A 17,177-nucleotide genomic window follows, 5' to 3' on the forward strand; every position below is an offset into this window, starting at 1 on the left:
CTGGAGACAAAATATGTAACTCCTCAACCGATGGGTATAATTGAGTTCTGTTCGAAAATATTTGGTGTAGGTTCTAATGAAATTGCAAAAGCAGTTTATCATTGACTATTTAAGGGTCTGATAATGTGGCTCGGGAGTCAAAATATGTAACTCCTCAACCGATGGGAATAATTGAGTTGTGTCTGAAGATATTTGGTGTAGGTTCTAATGAAATTGAAAAGTTCATCATACATTTTAAAACAACATACACTAGATAAATCAAAACGGCATACCTATTTAATGCCCATTTTTTTCGGCGCTACATATTGGACGTTTACGCATTCGGCTTTTTCGTTTTAGAAAACGATATCACTCAATGGAATACCTATGTCTTCTAGGCGTTATTTAAACATTGCCAGAAAATAAAACCAGTTTCATAACAAAATGATGTGTGTATTCTGTATTGAATAAGGCCGGCCCACCAAAATACCCGTTATCTGCCTTTAACAGACCAAGAAAAAGAAACAATGTTAAGAAATTAAATTAGGTATCAAATTTCTGAAGTTCTTTACTACAGGTGCCTAATGATATTTTTCCATACTCAGTATGTACGCATAGAAATTTTAAATCCTCTTGCAGTACATTTGTATAAGTATGAGAAGCATTTTTTTGTTGGATATAGAGGATAAAAATACAAATTAGTGTTTCATTCATTATAATATATAATGAAGAGCATTTGCATGAACAAGCAATAGTCTTGCGGCGCGGTGCTGCCATCTGTGGGACTTATAACGACTGAACCAAGGGTAATGTATGACAACTTTTTTACTCCAGTCAAGATTCGTTTACAAACGTTTTATATAAAATGCATTTGCATACACATTACAAGGCCGGTGGAATTAGTAACCACCTTAAAAATTATCTATACAAGTAATAATACTGAACACCGCATTTTAACCCATAAACCTAAGAATTATAACATACCAAAACACAAATTATCGTTTATATTTTTTCTATCTAAACGTTCTTATTTTAAAAATTGGCATACTTATCTATTAGCTTTCTACAGGACTTTATGGAAGATTTTATTCAAGCTTATTTGTACTTCTAAAATATGTAAGCCTAAAAGAAGTTAAATAACTTCACAGGAGAGCACGCGGAAGAAACCGCGCACGGAATACGTTTCAGATAAAAACAAAAGAACAAAAAAATATTACAGAATGTTACCGCACTTTATCAAAAGATAAATATTCAAATACGTTGCATAAATTTGAAGATTAATATTGACCTTAACCATATAAGAATTTTGAATATACCTAATTAGCATATGTGCACTTTACGGTAATTATGTGAGTGGGTATTAAAACGTTAGATTTTATATACAACTGCGTATGCGACGCATCTCGGGTTCAAACCTCGGTTTGACACATTACACAAATGTGTCAAACCACACATTACAAATTAAAATTAATTTTAAAGGTGTTTTCTGATTTTAGTCGTTTGTGTACGTAGGTACTTATTTTATCGCGATCCATAAAACTCTTATGCAGCAAAATAATTACTTATAGTATAGTTCTTAGTTATAAAATAGAATACGATCCATAACGATCTACCATTAAACTACAAACATGTAACAATATATCATAAAATAAAAAGTAAATGATTTGAAATAAGATATTGCACCTATCAACTTCTTGGCAAGATAAAATTGTACCAATAAATTATTAAGTATAGTTGGTTACATAAATTTAAAGTTTCTACCGAGTTCGTTTACGTCTGGGCGAGAGTCACCATTGGAGAAAGTCTGCAACGCCCTGTTATGGCGGCATTTCTCATTCCTCTGAGCCTTTTCCCCTTATTACATGTATAAATGTCTCCCAACGTAAACTCACGGAAACATTTTAAAGCAGAAGTTTGCCGTATTTCTCACTTATCTAGCAATGCAAAGATATATCATCACATTTACCTAAATACACGCAAAAAACGTATACCTACACATAACGAATGTAAGGACTTTAAAATCCTATAGATATTTACTGGGTCTTATTTAAAAAAACAAACCAAACATGTTAAATTACCTCCTACAAATATTTCGATAACAGATTACGCTGATTAAGAAAATATGATTCATATGTTCTCAGATACATATTACTCATCAGAAAATAAAACTATTTTCCTTGTCATTAATTGGTACCATTCATTATTACACTTCAGACATTTACATTATTCCCCAATTCATTGTATGTAGTTTCGATTGGACTTCTTCAGATTCAGATTCTTGCTAAGGAGTTAGAATCCGATTCCTAATACAACACGAAAATCCAATTGACCTGACGGAAATACTAAAGATATTTTATCTAAATGTACACTATTGTTACAATGTACAAAAATACGTTAACATCTACGCGGAAGCAAGATTATTACGTGTGTTAGGATAGGAAACAACAGTCCAAGGGAAGCTTTAGTGTTGCGCGAGCGCATCACCCACTAGAGTGCGACCTCTGCGCGGCGCGCACGGCAAGGTCACGAACGCGCGTGCGCGTCAGTCGTGACCCGCTCGCGCGCCCTGTCCACCACACTACTATTCAAATAATACCAAATCCGACTGACATAAAGTCCAATTTTACTTACAACGTTTGTCATTTCACGTTTCTTTACTCTAATACGTTGGCGATATCCAAGCATTCTGGTAGGTAGTAAGTACATAATAAAATATCGTACGACGCTATTTGATTTTATGCGAATACCTATTATATTAAATATAGATTTATACAGCATCTACATTAGGTCGATAACATTATGGCGCTAGCACTGAATAGCGACACGCTGAGATCATAGACACTTTTGTGCACAGAACTGTGCAGGAACTTTAACTGCCTTATATTGAAGCTTAATTTATACAAAGCTAGAAAACGATGTTGTAGCGTAGAAGGTGGTTAGTGAGAAGTATCAATAATAAATATTTTTTCCTTGCTTGTATGTTTTGTACGGAATTTTCACGTTGACTTGTAAAAGACGGTAATAACGCACTCTAAATTATAACGAAAGACGAAAGTAGCGCGAATATATCTATATTCATAATTTCGTGACTAGTTAGATACAGTGTTGCTAGATATTGATAAAATTTAATAACGTCAATTTATCACTTCTTTTTTCATTTTGTGTAGCAATATATATTGCGTATTTTTTTTAGCATCACAAAACGTAAGGGACATGTTACAAAGGACACACGAGAGCTGATATAGAAAATTTGTTACATGTCAATACAATTAAATGAATTCAATTAAAATAAAAATAAAAATGATTTTTAAAATTAACGCATATACCTATCTAATTACACACAATTAGGTATATAAATTATTCTATAAATAAAAAAAACTAATAAACGTCAAATAAATTAGGTACCTATATATAATTAAAAAAACTACTAATTAGATTTATATAAATTACGATACCGGATCATAATGTAGCTATCTATTAACCAAAATCGTGAACTATTTTTAATCGACTTCAAAAAGGAGGTGGTTATCAATTCGGCCGGTATCTTTTTTTTTTCTATGTACACGAATTACTCCGCCGTTAGTGGACCGATTTTAATAATTATTTTTTTTTTGTGTCTAATGCGCTCATATTAAACACGTTGTTTACATCGTTATCCAACGAAATATATTGAGCGCCGACTTCAGAAATATGTACTAAACCAACATTTATTTGAATTATTTTTTACTTTGTAGTGATATAAAAGTCGGTTGTATTTTTGTTAATTTTTTTTTAATGTGAAATAAACATGTAAATGTACCTACTGTTTTATTTATATTATCTGTGCTGGAACGATAATAATTGTAGCAACATTTGTGAAGAAAGAAAGTGAAAATTATATTTACCTACCTATAACAAGAAATGTGTGGAATAAGAAAGTAATTATTCATTGGGTTGTGTTTGCAATCGAGTGTGAAGAAACAAACAACATTAATTTGAAATAAAACATAAATTTAACATGATTATTATAATTAACTTGATCATCAATTAATATCCAATATTGAGTACTGATTAATTTCGCCCAAAGTATAAGCATTTGTGTAGATCATATTTTGCATTGATGCAGGTAATATTTTGAAATCAACTTGGTAATTCGCGGCAATAATAACTCAAGGCGCTGATTGATTACAAATTCTCCTCAAATATTTCTGAATAATTAAATTTATACATATATACCTATATGAATATACCTAATAACTTCGTGTACATATAAATAGGTATATGAAGGAGTAACTGCTTTACTAAACCATTTTCATTTAAATTTAACGTCCCATAAGATAAAAAATATTGTTTCTTCTGAAAAGTTGACTAGTTTTTCATCGATATAAACATTAATTACCAGATACAATCTATTCGTCTAGACCACCACCAACACATAAAAGACTCCGAGACTGATTGCTGTATTTAAATAGACAACAAGTAATGGAAGTAAATTCTTGCAGAAATATAGATTTTAATCAATGAAAAGTGATCATAAAATGTTGCTGACCATGATAAAGCAGAAACATTGTTGTGTGATAAGTGTTCTGATATACCTAAAGGAGATCTATTTATTGCATAGATATTAAAATCCATAACAGAAGCACGATTACCGATCAAACAACCAGCAACAGATGAACTATCAATTTTTGATATAACATTTAATTCTTGTGTTTTGGGAATGTTCCTACAAATCGTGTGCTGAAAATAAGTCTGCTAAAAAGACGTTTCCTATGCTTGTTGTCTAACTTCTTAGATTTAATCCCTTTATCACCTTCTAAGGCATCTAAAGGAAAAATAGGGTTGTTCTACTGCAGACAGAAAAAATACAAATGTAATCCCCTATTTTAAAAAAATGTAAGTAAATATTTATTAGTTTCGTAGAAAACCTCTAAACAAGCCAACTTTATCTGCTTGTTAAATAGTTTCTTCAGAAGTTTAATATAATCCAAGTAAATAATTACATAAATATTTTACTTGATGCACCTCATTCGGAACTATGTAATACATAGTTGTAAATAAAATATACTTATTTAGTCATCGCGGTAACGAATTGATAAAGACACATAAATGTGGAATCTGAAGAACGTCTTTGACAACAATTAGCGTATTTCCTCGCGAGTTTATGTAGATAGAAAGCAGTTTGAAGTAACGGTTAATTGCCTTGTACCTTATATGATAGTAGAAGAGATGACCAAGAATGGGATACATTATTCAAAGGGATCATTTACATCGCGGTGCGGCGGAGACGTGGCGGATTGTGACTCCTTGTATGTGCGGTGGCGCGCTCGGCACTCACTGTGCCACGCAAAAAACACGCTATATAGCCCCTCTCAGTCTTTCTTTTTTAAACCTACATAGGTGGACAAGTGAATTCCACCAACAGATATGTACGCTGAGAAACAGTTTACATCCCATTTATTGTAACAATTTAAAAACAAAAAGTTAGATGGGCAAATATTTTGCTGCAAATGAATAGGTAACAGTAATTTAAAAAAAAACGTCTATCTGGGAACGTAACCAACCGATTCGTTGGGAAAATATATATAAAATATTATATAGTAGGTAATTGACAAATTGGCCATTCCTTACATACCTACTAGCGCAGCAGATCATTTCATTTGATTACATTCTTTATGGTATTAATAGCAACCTTTATTATTTTTTTCCTCTTAGACTTTGAAGTGATACAAATTAACGTAATTGTGATTTTTGCGTACCTACTTAAAACCGGCTGGCTATCCGAAAGAGGGCACGCTCGTTCATGGTCGATTTTAAGATAATAATTAACGCTTTCATTAAGGTATTGTTATTGCAATTCGAGTACTTGATATCGATTAACTGCAATAATTACATTGGCATCCGAAAACATTGGTGTGACGTGAGTGAGAGGCACGCCCTTGTACGGCGGTCCTTGCCGCAATGTCGTTGATTTCGGCCCCCGTCCACGCACCCTGGCGATAAGCACGCGAGTGAATGTACAGCCTTAAGATGTACATAAAAGGTATAAATATCATACATTTAATGTGACACTATCAATCATCCAATTATTATAATGTCAACGCTTAGAAGTCGCCAAACCTAATTGTTAGCCCGTATAACTGAAGTCGGTCATTTGTTTCGTTATTCTCGTTTAATAGAGAAAAGTCAAGGATTAATTTCTTAAAACACCACGAATTGGTCTTAACCTTAGCAAAGTAACAATGGAAACTTAAACAAACTTTTTCCTTAATTTTTAAAAGCATTTTTCTTACTTATAAGTAACAAATAATACTTACTTGGAATATTACGTATTTGTTAAATATCATAGAAATGATCACAAACAATGCCGATGAAAAAATCATGCTTCACACGAGACTTTATTCGGCACCATAAATAGGTACGTACATATAAGCAATATGAAATTAGCATTTCAAATTATAACTATTCATGCATGTACTAAATTTAAACTAAATAAACAAAAGTACCTAGCAAGGATCGAATATTGTTTAATGTCCACAATTAGTAACTGCGTCAAGGAACATTTTGTACCATATTGATATAGGTTCAACTTATATTAATACATATTATAAATATGTTCTATATATAACTCTATATCATATCTGTAATGAAACGACTGTTGAGTTCGTACACGTACAGATTATAGTAACTATATAGGTATTTTACAGCCTGAACCTCGCTACTTTCACATTTTTGTCGTAAAAAGTACTATTGAAAAAGATTATGAAACAAAGATTTCAAGACTATATTATTTTTAAGTTTATAAACTGAGGCCTTCGTCTTTAAGTTCGTTTATCGTGTATCCATATATTATTATAATGTCGAACCGTAAAACGAATCATGTTAATAAAATCGTACATTCGTATACATATATGGTAGAGCTAGCCTTGTTGTCGGTTATTTCTCTCGGTCGCTCAGATCGATGCCGTGTTCTGTCTTTATCACACTAATAAGCTACAATACACACTCATGCCTTACTCAAACAAACACAAGGTGCGTTTGTGTGTATACAGACGATGTCAATGTGATGAATAAACAGTTTCTCCGATTTTACGATTCAATGATTATAGATACCTATCTATGCAAAGTTGGTTAATGATTTCAAAATACTTAAGTGGTCTTACGAAAGACATGAAAATACAAAACAGGATGGAAATAATATAAAAGGACGGACAGAGTGTGAAGTTGTCATATAATTATAACACTTTTGTTGCTAATTTTAAAGATGTAAAAAATCATGTGTTACAACCAATATGAGTAACTTTTACAAGCTTTAAAAGATATTTTTATAAAAGATTATATTTAATATTATAAATAAAACCTATAGCAAAAAAATCTATTTTATGTTAAAAGTAAAAAGATACATTATGTTGTTCATATCTCAAGTTCAATTGTATGTACATTGGCATGCAAAAATATATCTACCATATTTCATAAAATATATAGAAGGGACTATTTTCCATAATCCACCTTCGGTAAATTTAATATTATAAATAAAACAGTTTCCAGCACTCTATTACAGTCTCGCTACAAGGCAAACGCCTCTCTCATTTAGGTTATTTTGTTGTTCAGAAATATTTGACATTAAAACTGAGTTAATTAATATATGTCTTTACAAGATCGTACCATGAGTTTACTTGTCAGCTATCAACCTAGGATAGTACATGACCTTAGTCCTCAGTTCTCGTTCTATAAATAGTATGTATGTATATAGAGTATTCTAGAGCCTCCCAATACACCATCGGCCATTGCGCCATTGCGACTATGACTTTGCGCTTCTCATTATTAACGTTGCCCAGCAGTGAGACAGTGATGGGTGTTGATGATGCTGATGATCCATAGTTCTAAATAGCTATCGAATTCATATAAAACCTGTGTCCATAAAAGAGCTCCGAACGGTATAAAAAATGTTGCATCTCTATGAATAATTAAAATGCCCCAATAGATAAATTTAAAATTCGATTTTATTTCGAAAACCTTAAAGATCAATTTCGTTAAGCTTAAGCTGGACATCGGCCTCATAAAATAGTGATGCCATACAATCCCAAACCTCGATATGAGATAATAAAACCTTATAATGGATTTGCTCTCGTACGGTTGTGGCTTTTAGGTGAGGAAAAAAGGATCGTCAAAATACAACCACCTGCTTCTGTGCTTACACTGGACCTGCCTGAAAATATTGTGACCAATATAAAAAGATTTTTAGTGATCAATATTTTGTAGGCTTACTTGTATTTTTTTAATATTTATATTCGTAAATCTCATTATGAAGATCGCCGATTGAAATATAAATTGTTACGTTATAATTAAGCAGCATTTTTAATTCCGAAATTAAATGATATCGAGTTAATAACCAGCTCATATTACGAATGTCTTCAGTCTCAGTAGAACCTGATACAAAAAACATATTTCGGCCAAAATTTCAGTTTCGGCCAGAAATCGGCCGAATCTTTCGGCTCGGCCAAAACATACGTTCGTGTGGTCTCGGATTGCGTTCGGTTGTACTCGGGCCTTCGAATAGCAGGCGTTTCGTGTGTACTTGACCTTTATTACGCTGACGACCACTTCTGATAAATTCAACTTTTGGTTAAAAATAAAGTTATTTCCAAAAATAACTTTACTATTTAAAACTTTGTAAATCTCTAAATTCGAAGGAATTATGTACATTTTTATGAATCTTAAAATAGTTTTAATTTCGGTTTGGGCCGAAACTAGGACAAACCGAAAGTTCAGTTTCAGTTTGGTTTCAGTTTTGGCTAAAAAACCAGTTTCGGTCGAAACTCTGAGAAGTGACTAGTCCAGTAGGAAGACATCTCTATACAATCGTTAGAGGAGGTTGTGGTCCAGTTGACGCGTCGTATGTAGTACGTACGACCGAGCCCGTGTCAACCCAAATACCTACCTATATTAGTGCAGTCGAACGCCTCCAAGTTCGTATATCTCAAATCTCAAATAGTTGACTTCTGAGACTCCGGTGTGGTGGAATCAACTAAGAGGTAAATCATAAATACATGATTTCTGATATAACATATTAAATTATCTCTTTTATTATTTTCAAATAGTAATTTGATATTTTGCTTATTTGCACATAAACAAAAGCAGTTATTTCAAATTCTCAGACAGACACATAAGTTTTATTTTTTATATCCATACAAACCAGACAAACCGCGTGTTAAATACGTTAAAAACTATTTTATCGATTATTTTGCTTCAAATTTTGTATCGTTATTTATTATTTAAGTAATGTATAAAGTAATATATAATGTTATTATAAATAAAATAATTAATCAATAACTATTAATGGCAGTTATAAAAACATTTATTTTTAGTGAAACCGAAAAAGTATTTTTTTTATGAAAAACCAAAATTAAAAATGTGAGGTGATCCATGTTACTCTTACGCTAAAAGAAATTTTATCCCCCGGCGAGATTTCTGTCGGACGCTGCCTCGCCGCCGGTGCCCAAAGTACCGTCGTTGGCGTGTATGTGTGGGTGCGAGACGCGTGTGTGCATGACTATCTACAACCTCCGTGTGATGGGAAGTGAACCCTTTACGTGGGGGAAACCGTTTTTTATTTGCACTCGGACAGCGGCATCAGGTAGAAAGGATGATCGTTAATTTTTAAAGGACACACTGAACTCTGTGTTTGTAAACGAAGCCACTATTGACAGCGAGATTCATTTTGAATAACAATCTCATCTTGATAGTTGATGTTTAAAGCAATTTAATGCAAATAAATTAAAATCTTATAATATTTACTTACCATAATGTCATAATAATTAATTAACATTACCCAGACAGGTAAATTAAAAATGGATTAATTTATAACTTACATGTAGGTACGACTAGGGAATAATTATAGCGAGACCCCGTTGAAGTCTTTTACTCGCAACTTGCTTCCATGTTTCCTGCATTGGGTTATTGACCCTGTATCTTTTAGCATTAGCATTAATTGAAGTTGTTATTAAATTTAATCTTCTAATAACAATGCCTCGTTAAAGGTAACTAGACACGAAATAATTTCGATTCCTTTGGGGAGCTTTACATCGGAATAAAGTGGAATTTATGATGTACTAACTAGTCTATTAATTTAACGAGTAGCGTACGAGAAGTATTGTAAATGTATATTGTTTATCGTATGGATATGTATGATGGTTTCAGATCAATTAAAAAAAATATGTTTTATCAGTCGAATAAATTTGGAGTTAGAAACGCATATCACAAGTGCTACAAAATGTAATAAAACTGTTTTTAAAACAAGATACATATTTTCACACCGTTTTGCAAAGATCGTTCTCCAGCGACTTTTAAAAGAATGTTCAACTAAAGTCGATGCAGACTGATAAAAAATGTAAAGTAACTGTTATGATTTCCAAAAAAGCAGTTTACCGGTCAAATAATTACATTAAATAAATGAATGGGGCGAGAACCCAAGCGATGGTAAGCTCATCTCGAGGGCTCGCTGCATCGAGTGCGAGGCAATAAAATAAGACTGCGGCGGGCGGCGGGCGGCGGGCGGGGGACGCGGCCTGTCGCCTTTTAAGGATGTGCCCAGGGCACAGAAGCCAGCGAGACACATTGCTTTAACGTAATGGCACTTTAATTACTTTCGAATACAATGTGCAAGATTTTTTTGTCCGATGTCCAATCGTTACTCCTTCTTTTCATACACTTTAACGTATAATTGTTTATATTTCTTTATTTATAATTCAGGGAATTGAATTTATTTGCCAACCGATACTTTGTCTAGATTCCGGTGCAGTTATGAAAGGGCTACAGATGTTAAAAAAATAATATATTTAACAACATGTACCTATTTCTAAAAACTATTTTCAATACATGTACACACGAACAAAAACAAGGCTGTGAATAGGTTTGTCGTTGGCTATACAGATCCACATTCGCGCACCGCTTTTGGCATGCACCGCAGTGCAACAAAAAGTCATCATTAAAGTCTCGGAGGCGCGGCGGGTGAGGCAGGGCAGCCTCTCGGCCTGCGTCCTAAACGATTCAGCCGAGTTTTTATCACTTACCTACCTACCAATCCATATCGAGTTTATTTATTCATTTTTTGAAAGCTTTTTCATTTATCCACCCTTATCATTAAAGCTCGCAATAGGTAACTATGGATATAAATGACCTGGATTAAAATTGCCATTTTTAATCATCCAAAATCTTTCAAATATTTTTTGTATTCGAACACATTGATTTTAAGAAGGATGCTAATTAAATTAAAGTTTCCAAGCTGTAAATGTGAACCACCTTCTGTGTAGTTACTTAACAAAGATTCTACCACAGCTTATAAAGTTTATTTCAGATTGTTATTTTCAATAGTCTAATTAAAAACGAAACATAATATTCTTATATAACAATTTCAATAAAAAAATTCAAATTTAATTTTTAAGTATTAAAATTGAATTAAATATTGCTATGAATAGCGAATTCGAATTCGGTAAAATCGCAGATTACCTTAATAATATTTTACCAGCGAAGATACAAATACATACTCAAGCACCAATAAAATATGCAAACGATGCGAACCTGCTTCCTTAACAAAAATTTAAATTTTCCACAAAGCAGCGAACGCGAGCGGCCTAATCTAACGTATTTACATTACGTCAACGTACGAGATATCAACATCAGATTATGAATGACATACACGTGGCATCTTTTTGCGGCGGTTACGTCTAGTTACTTGTGACTTTGTGACCATTAGGTGCAATTATGTAGCTAAATGTGCTTGTATATTGTAATACAACTGCGGATCTATTCAGAAATATCTATTCATACATTCGTGTGAATATTAAGTTTGACTTTTATATATCGTAATGCATTTATCAAATACGTAACTGTAATTGTTAAAGTAAAGCGATTAAAGTAAATCTGACTACTTATCGAATATATATGCATATGCTCACAAAACTTGGATGAAATAAGTTTCATCCTAGTTTTATGAGCAAATAAAAATAATTCTTTTTGCACGACTCATGATGCGAAGCATCAGAGAGTGCTTTACGATCGAAAAATTTTTTTCGCTTCATTTTGGCGGCTATTTTTATTATTATAGCCTTGATAGTTCACGGAATCAAGATATTTTGCATACTATTGTCGAGATAATTTAATGGAGATTAATTCCATACTTTTTAAAAATTGATTTACTGCAATAGAATTGGAAAAAAACACCAAAATAGGTCAAAAAAATTTCCTGTCCGTCATGTGTGAAACCTGAAAACACTGTAACTTGTGAAAAAATCCATCATTTGAGTTAATTTTTTTTTTTTTAAATTCTAATCGACGATTGTAGGTCACTGAATGCGAATGATTAATTAATTCAGTGTCGTTTAATTGCAATTAATAAAAAACGAAAACTACAAGACTGTATATCTATATATATATTATGTACATTATTCCACCAGGGGCGCTTGTGCAGTACCTTCTTCCTACTACAGCTGTTTTTTCGGCAATTAATTTTGAACGACTTAAGTTTTTTTTTTTTATATTTCATAATTAAATGAGCATTATGAGTCGTGCACTTTTGGATTTTCCAAACTTTTCTAAAATCAATTCTACGGTGTACCTACCTAAGCATCAAGTGAGTTTAATAAAGTATAGTCCGCGTAAAACTGCTAGTCCGCTCTGAATATAGAAATGAATCGCGTCGCCATAGCAAATTGTATGGCTACACTTGCTCGCAACAACTTCAGAGCTGACTAGCAGTTTGGCGCAGACTATAACAGTGATTGACCTTTTTTTATCATACTTATTAACATTTTTTGCCTATTGTAAATATCTACCAAAAGGCATTGTGAATAGCACGGAAAGGGCTATTTTATTTAATGAATAATTCTAAAACGACTACCTACTAAAATCTTTATAGAAGCTGCCAGGAATATAACTTAGCTCTGTTAACTATTAGGGCCCTGGTATATTAACCAAGCTCTTAAGTTCGATCGTAGATATGCTGCTCGATTGTCCGATTGCTAATAGGGAATTGGTTAGTTCTCATATTCGATGGCAAGTGAATACGACCACCATCGAATTGTGATCCGATGGTGCGAGTGGTTGCGCGGACACAGCTCTCGCGGCAAGTTCAAGGTGAGCACGTCGCTCCGCCCACACGCGCCGCTCCTAACGCGTACAACCGTTACACTGGACCTCCGACACGAACACCTCATTCTTGAAACTATACACACCGTCCACTCACTTGCACAAAAATTATTTGTTTCTCGCCGATCGCGCGGAACCGTCGTCGTCGCTACACGAACAAGTAATTGCTAATTAATCTGTCTACAGAACTCATCTCTTGACTGTAGTTACCATGCTAACAGGCGCAAACTGTTTAAAAATATTACGTAGTTACGTAGTACCTTTAAATGCCAATGAATAAGCGTAGTGGCCTGTATCATTGTCAAATAAAAGCACTACTATCACTATAAAAGCCTATAATTATAAATAAACAATAAAGAAATGCGAGGTGCATTGCAAATAAGTTTCTAAATAATACTCGTAAGGTATATTCTAGTTACTTTTACATTTTTTTTCCGATAGGCGTACATTACACAGTACAAAAAAAACAAATACTAATCTAGAAACAATAAACAAAAGTCTTACCTGGGTATTGTTATGACTTGTCCAAGTTCATCGGCTAAAACGAGGACGGTGCCTTGTCCGGGAGCTCCCACCACCACTGATACTCCACCGTCAACCAACTGTCCTCCTCCACTCACTAACTGCCCATCTTCTAACTGTCCGCTTATCATTTCGACTCGTTTTTGGTCTGGAGTCGTCGTATATATTACAGTCTGTTTATCGTCTTCATATATGAGATCTATTGGAGTTTTTTCATCGATTGATTCCATTCCCTGATCGTAAACGTCAGGCTGAACGGGTACTTTGCTATCAGGAGCATAAGCTGCTAATTCGTGCGGGGAATGGCGGTAGGAGTGCGCTTCAGGCGGGTATCCGTCGTCGGAGTCCATTTCGACCTTATGGGGATAGTAGTCGTGCGCAGGCTGCACTGGCGTCATGGTAGCGAGGACAGCATGCGCGGGTGCCGGCGAACGTGGCGTGGAGCCCGGCGAGGCGAGGGCTCGGGGGGTGCGCGCGCGCTCCTCGCAGCCGGGCGCGGGCTGGGGCGATACGGACATGACGCTACGCAGCGCACGCGTAGCCACGTCTTCGTGCAGGCGGAGGCGCCACTTAGGAGCGCCCCGCTCAACACTTGACAGCCCCAATTTATATTTCTGAAATTAAACATCTTGTTATAAACTAACCGAGCCCCAAGTAACCTATCCAAATTGAAATTATTGTCGGTGGCTAAAAGTAACAGCTAACGACGTGCTCGTTTTATTGTCTTAAATCATCATTGGTAACTTGCATTCATTGATTTTATAAATTCTTCGTTATAATTATACTAGTAGTGAAGCTTCCCAATTTTTATTTATTAAACAACTTGCGTCATTGTAGACTCAGCTTTAGTCCCTCAAGAGCCGAAACCATTTTTAGTCTCACTTCATTCACAACACAGTTCTTATTTAAAAAACAAACATGCGTCAAGAATGTCATATTTACTAGTAAATTTCGTGTAGGGAACTTCAGTTAAATTGCTTACTTCTCCAAATAGATTATAAGTATTTTAACTGCACAAGTTATCTATTACTATCTGTACCATTAGCAACTACTGTAATAATAGAGTAGAACAATAGAGTAGGTATTACTACAAAATAATACCTACTACAAATTATAATAAACATTTGAGTGAAAGACCTTTGCTCGACGTGTGTGATTTTTTTGTGAGAGTGTGGATGGATAATTAATTATTTATTTGTGGAAAAACAATTTTTGCAACTCAAATCTAGGAAAATTTAAAACGATAACATTATCGATACAAAACAAATCGTTCATGTCATTTCCGAGAACCACAACACGCACACACACATATAAGTAACAATAGTACATAATATAGTTATGCAAGAATTACGAGATTACACGATCCATCTACCAAACAGTAATATCATTCAGACAAAGTGACAAGTCTGTAATAAATTATTTATTCGGATGTCTGAGAAAAATTTAAAAGTTAATTAATTAAAAAATATTTTTTAAAGATGTGGCAACACTAATAAATTAAACATACTATATACATATATATATTTAAATTCTACTTAATCATACGAATATCAGAACCTCTCGTAACTATACATTCGCGTAATCTACGTAACTACTAATTTTCCAAAGGGTAAACAGCTGATTCGAATCCAGTTAGAAAACAACAAGTATCAAGTGGCACCTGATCCCCGAGAAGCGCCCGAACTTGTTCAGGAACTGCCCTGGCCGGCAGAAAGCACCACCAAACGGTAAAACTGGAAACACTATGGCAACCACGTGCTTGTTCGACTTGTTGGAACACAACACTCACCTATAAGAGAACAAGTAAGACTTCTTAACAACAATAACAACTTCAGTGGTAGGTTTAACGATCATTTCCGAGCAATCAATAGATACAATCAATCAGATGTTTCCTATAAGTATATAGGACGAGCTTAGAATTATAGAAAATAATATGAAAACAGACGATTATTGCCTCAAACATCTTACAACAAAGGAATGAAGGTACCAATTTGAACAGTTTTTCCAGTTCCTTTTATTAAATTGATCTACAAAATTGACTAAAATAACAAAATATTTTATTGTTGGTTAAACCAATATAATTATAAGTATTATAACTAAACAATTTTTTTGTGGAATTATTGCTTTTCTGCCTGTAGGGTTATGATAAAAAAAATCCTAAATTCTTTCATTGGATTATATTAATAATGTCAATGTTTTCAAAAGGCTTCGCAATTGCGTTATCATGCTTCAAAAGCTTTCTCAATTCAGGCACTCAAGGTAGAAAGGACGGAGTAAAAGAGACAGAATATGATTCCGTCCTGTGACGTGAGTTATAAGTTAGAGCTGGACAGATATAATTCCACAGCTTGTTTGCCCATACAAGGTATTTGACACAACTTTGAAATTTGCTTTGTTTGTACTTAAGATTAGCCGCAGAATCCACATTTATATAAACGGCTATATGTATACTGTAAAAAACATAAATAGTAACAGTTATTTTAATCTCGCTACAGTATCAGCTTGTCATTATTTAAAAATAATTGCTTAATGCATAAGATCGTTCATTGTCAGAGGGTAATTAAGATATTAGTTATGTAGGTATATAAACATATACACGCCATTTAGTATTGTTTTAAATCTTGTAATGATAACAACAATTAGTTTAAAGGGATCTGTAAAAGTAACTTTAACTCCAATGGAAATATCTAGATGACGTCTGTATAAGTTACCACATGCCTGAGAGCGCTATTCCCTCGCTGCAGGAGGAAAAATAAAATTACAAAAAGGCTCCGCCGCGAAGCTGGGATGTCGAAGTGTACGCTCGCACACATCGACATATGTATGAAGCTCGCCGAACACATCGATACAAGAAATAAGCGCACGTAATTTACTCACACACAGAAGCCAACAGCTCCGTGTGCTAACTATTCGTATGGAGAGGTACAGCACGTATAATTTGGGTTTCACACCACTATATTTTGAATATAATAAGATACTGCAAGATAACTCACATTCCAAACATACTCAATGAATATAATAACAAGGTACCAATGACAAACAAAGAAACCAGCTCTCGGAACACATTGGAGGAAAATTACGTTAACTGCAATAGTTATCGTCACTATACTGTTATCAGCGGTTGTGGTATACAAACGAGCACGTCATTGCACTGATACTAAGGTCGGGGGCGGCAACGACGTCGCAGCGAGGGCGTCCTGGCGCAGGCCGTCACACACGCGCGTCAAACTAGTCTCGTGACGTCACGGCCCGCCCGGCGAAATTACAAAACCGGCCAGGCAGCTCAACCGAGTGTGCCAGCCAGCGGCTCAGCGCAGTGACGAACGCGCTGTCGCCCGACCCCGACGCGCCACCGGCGTGTCACGTACCGTGGGCGGCGTCACGACGCTGCGAGCGGCGCAGGCCGGTGCGCGGGCGCGGGTACACGAGCACGCGACGTGCGGCGCTTCGGAGCGCGGGCGCAGGTGCTCTGAGCGCAACAGCCTCCGCGCGCCGACGCCGCCGCCCTCCGCGCCTCCCCGCGCCGCCCGCGCCATCTCTCGCACGCACCA

At 35.0% G+C, this 17,177-nt stretch overlaps 1 protein-coding gene across 3 annotated transcripts in view; it reads right to left on the reverse strand.

The window, feature by feature from the left end:
* grh (grainy head) overlaps positions 1-17,177 on the reverse strand; it is a 106,629-nt gene extending 89,452 nt beyond the window's left edge. For all 3 annotated transcript variants that reach the window (XM_073087494.1, XM_073087486.1, XM_073087477.1), the window contains exons 1-2: positions 16,995-17,177; positions 13,609-14,240 (exon numbers count right to left, since the gene is read on the reverse strand). In XM_073087494.1, the coding sequence (XP_072943595.1) occupies positions 13,609-14,240; positions 16,995-17,162 (800 nt within the window). In that variant the 5' untranslated portion in view covers positions 17,163-17,177. The remainder of the gene's footprint in view (positions 1-13,608; positions 14,241-16,994) is intronic.

Source organism: Epargyreus clarus, unplaced genomic scaffold (assembly GCF_041222505.1).
Source record: "Epargyreus clarus isolate Ecla_fem2 unplaced genomic scaffold, WU_Ecla_fem_2.2 ptg000003l, whole genome shotgun sequence".
In the NCBI taxonomy this organism is placed as follows: domain Eukaryota; kingdom Metazoa; phylum Arthropoda; class Insecta; order Lepidoptera; family Hesperiidae; genus Epargyreus; species Epargyreus clarus.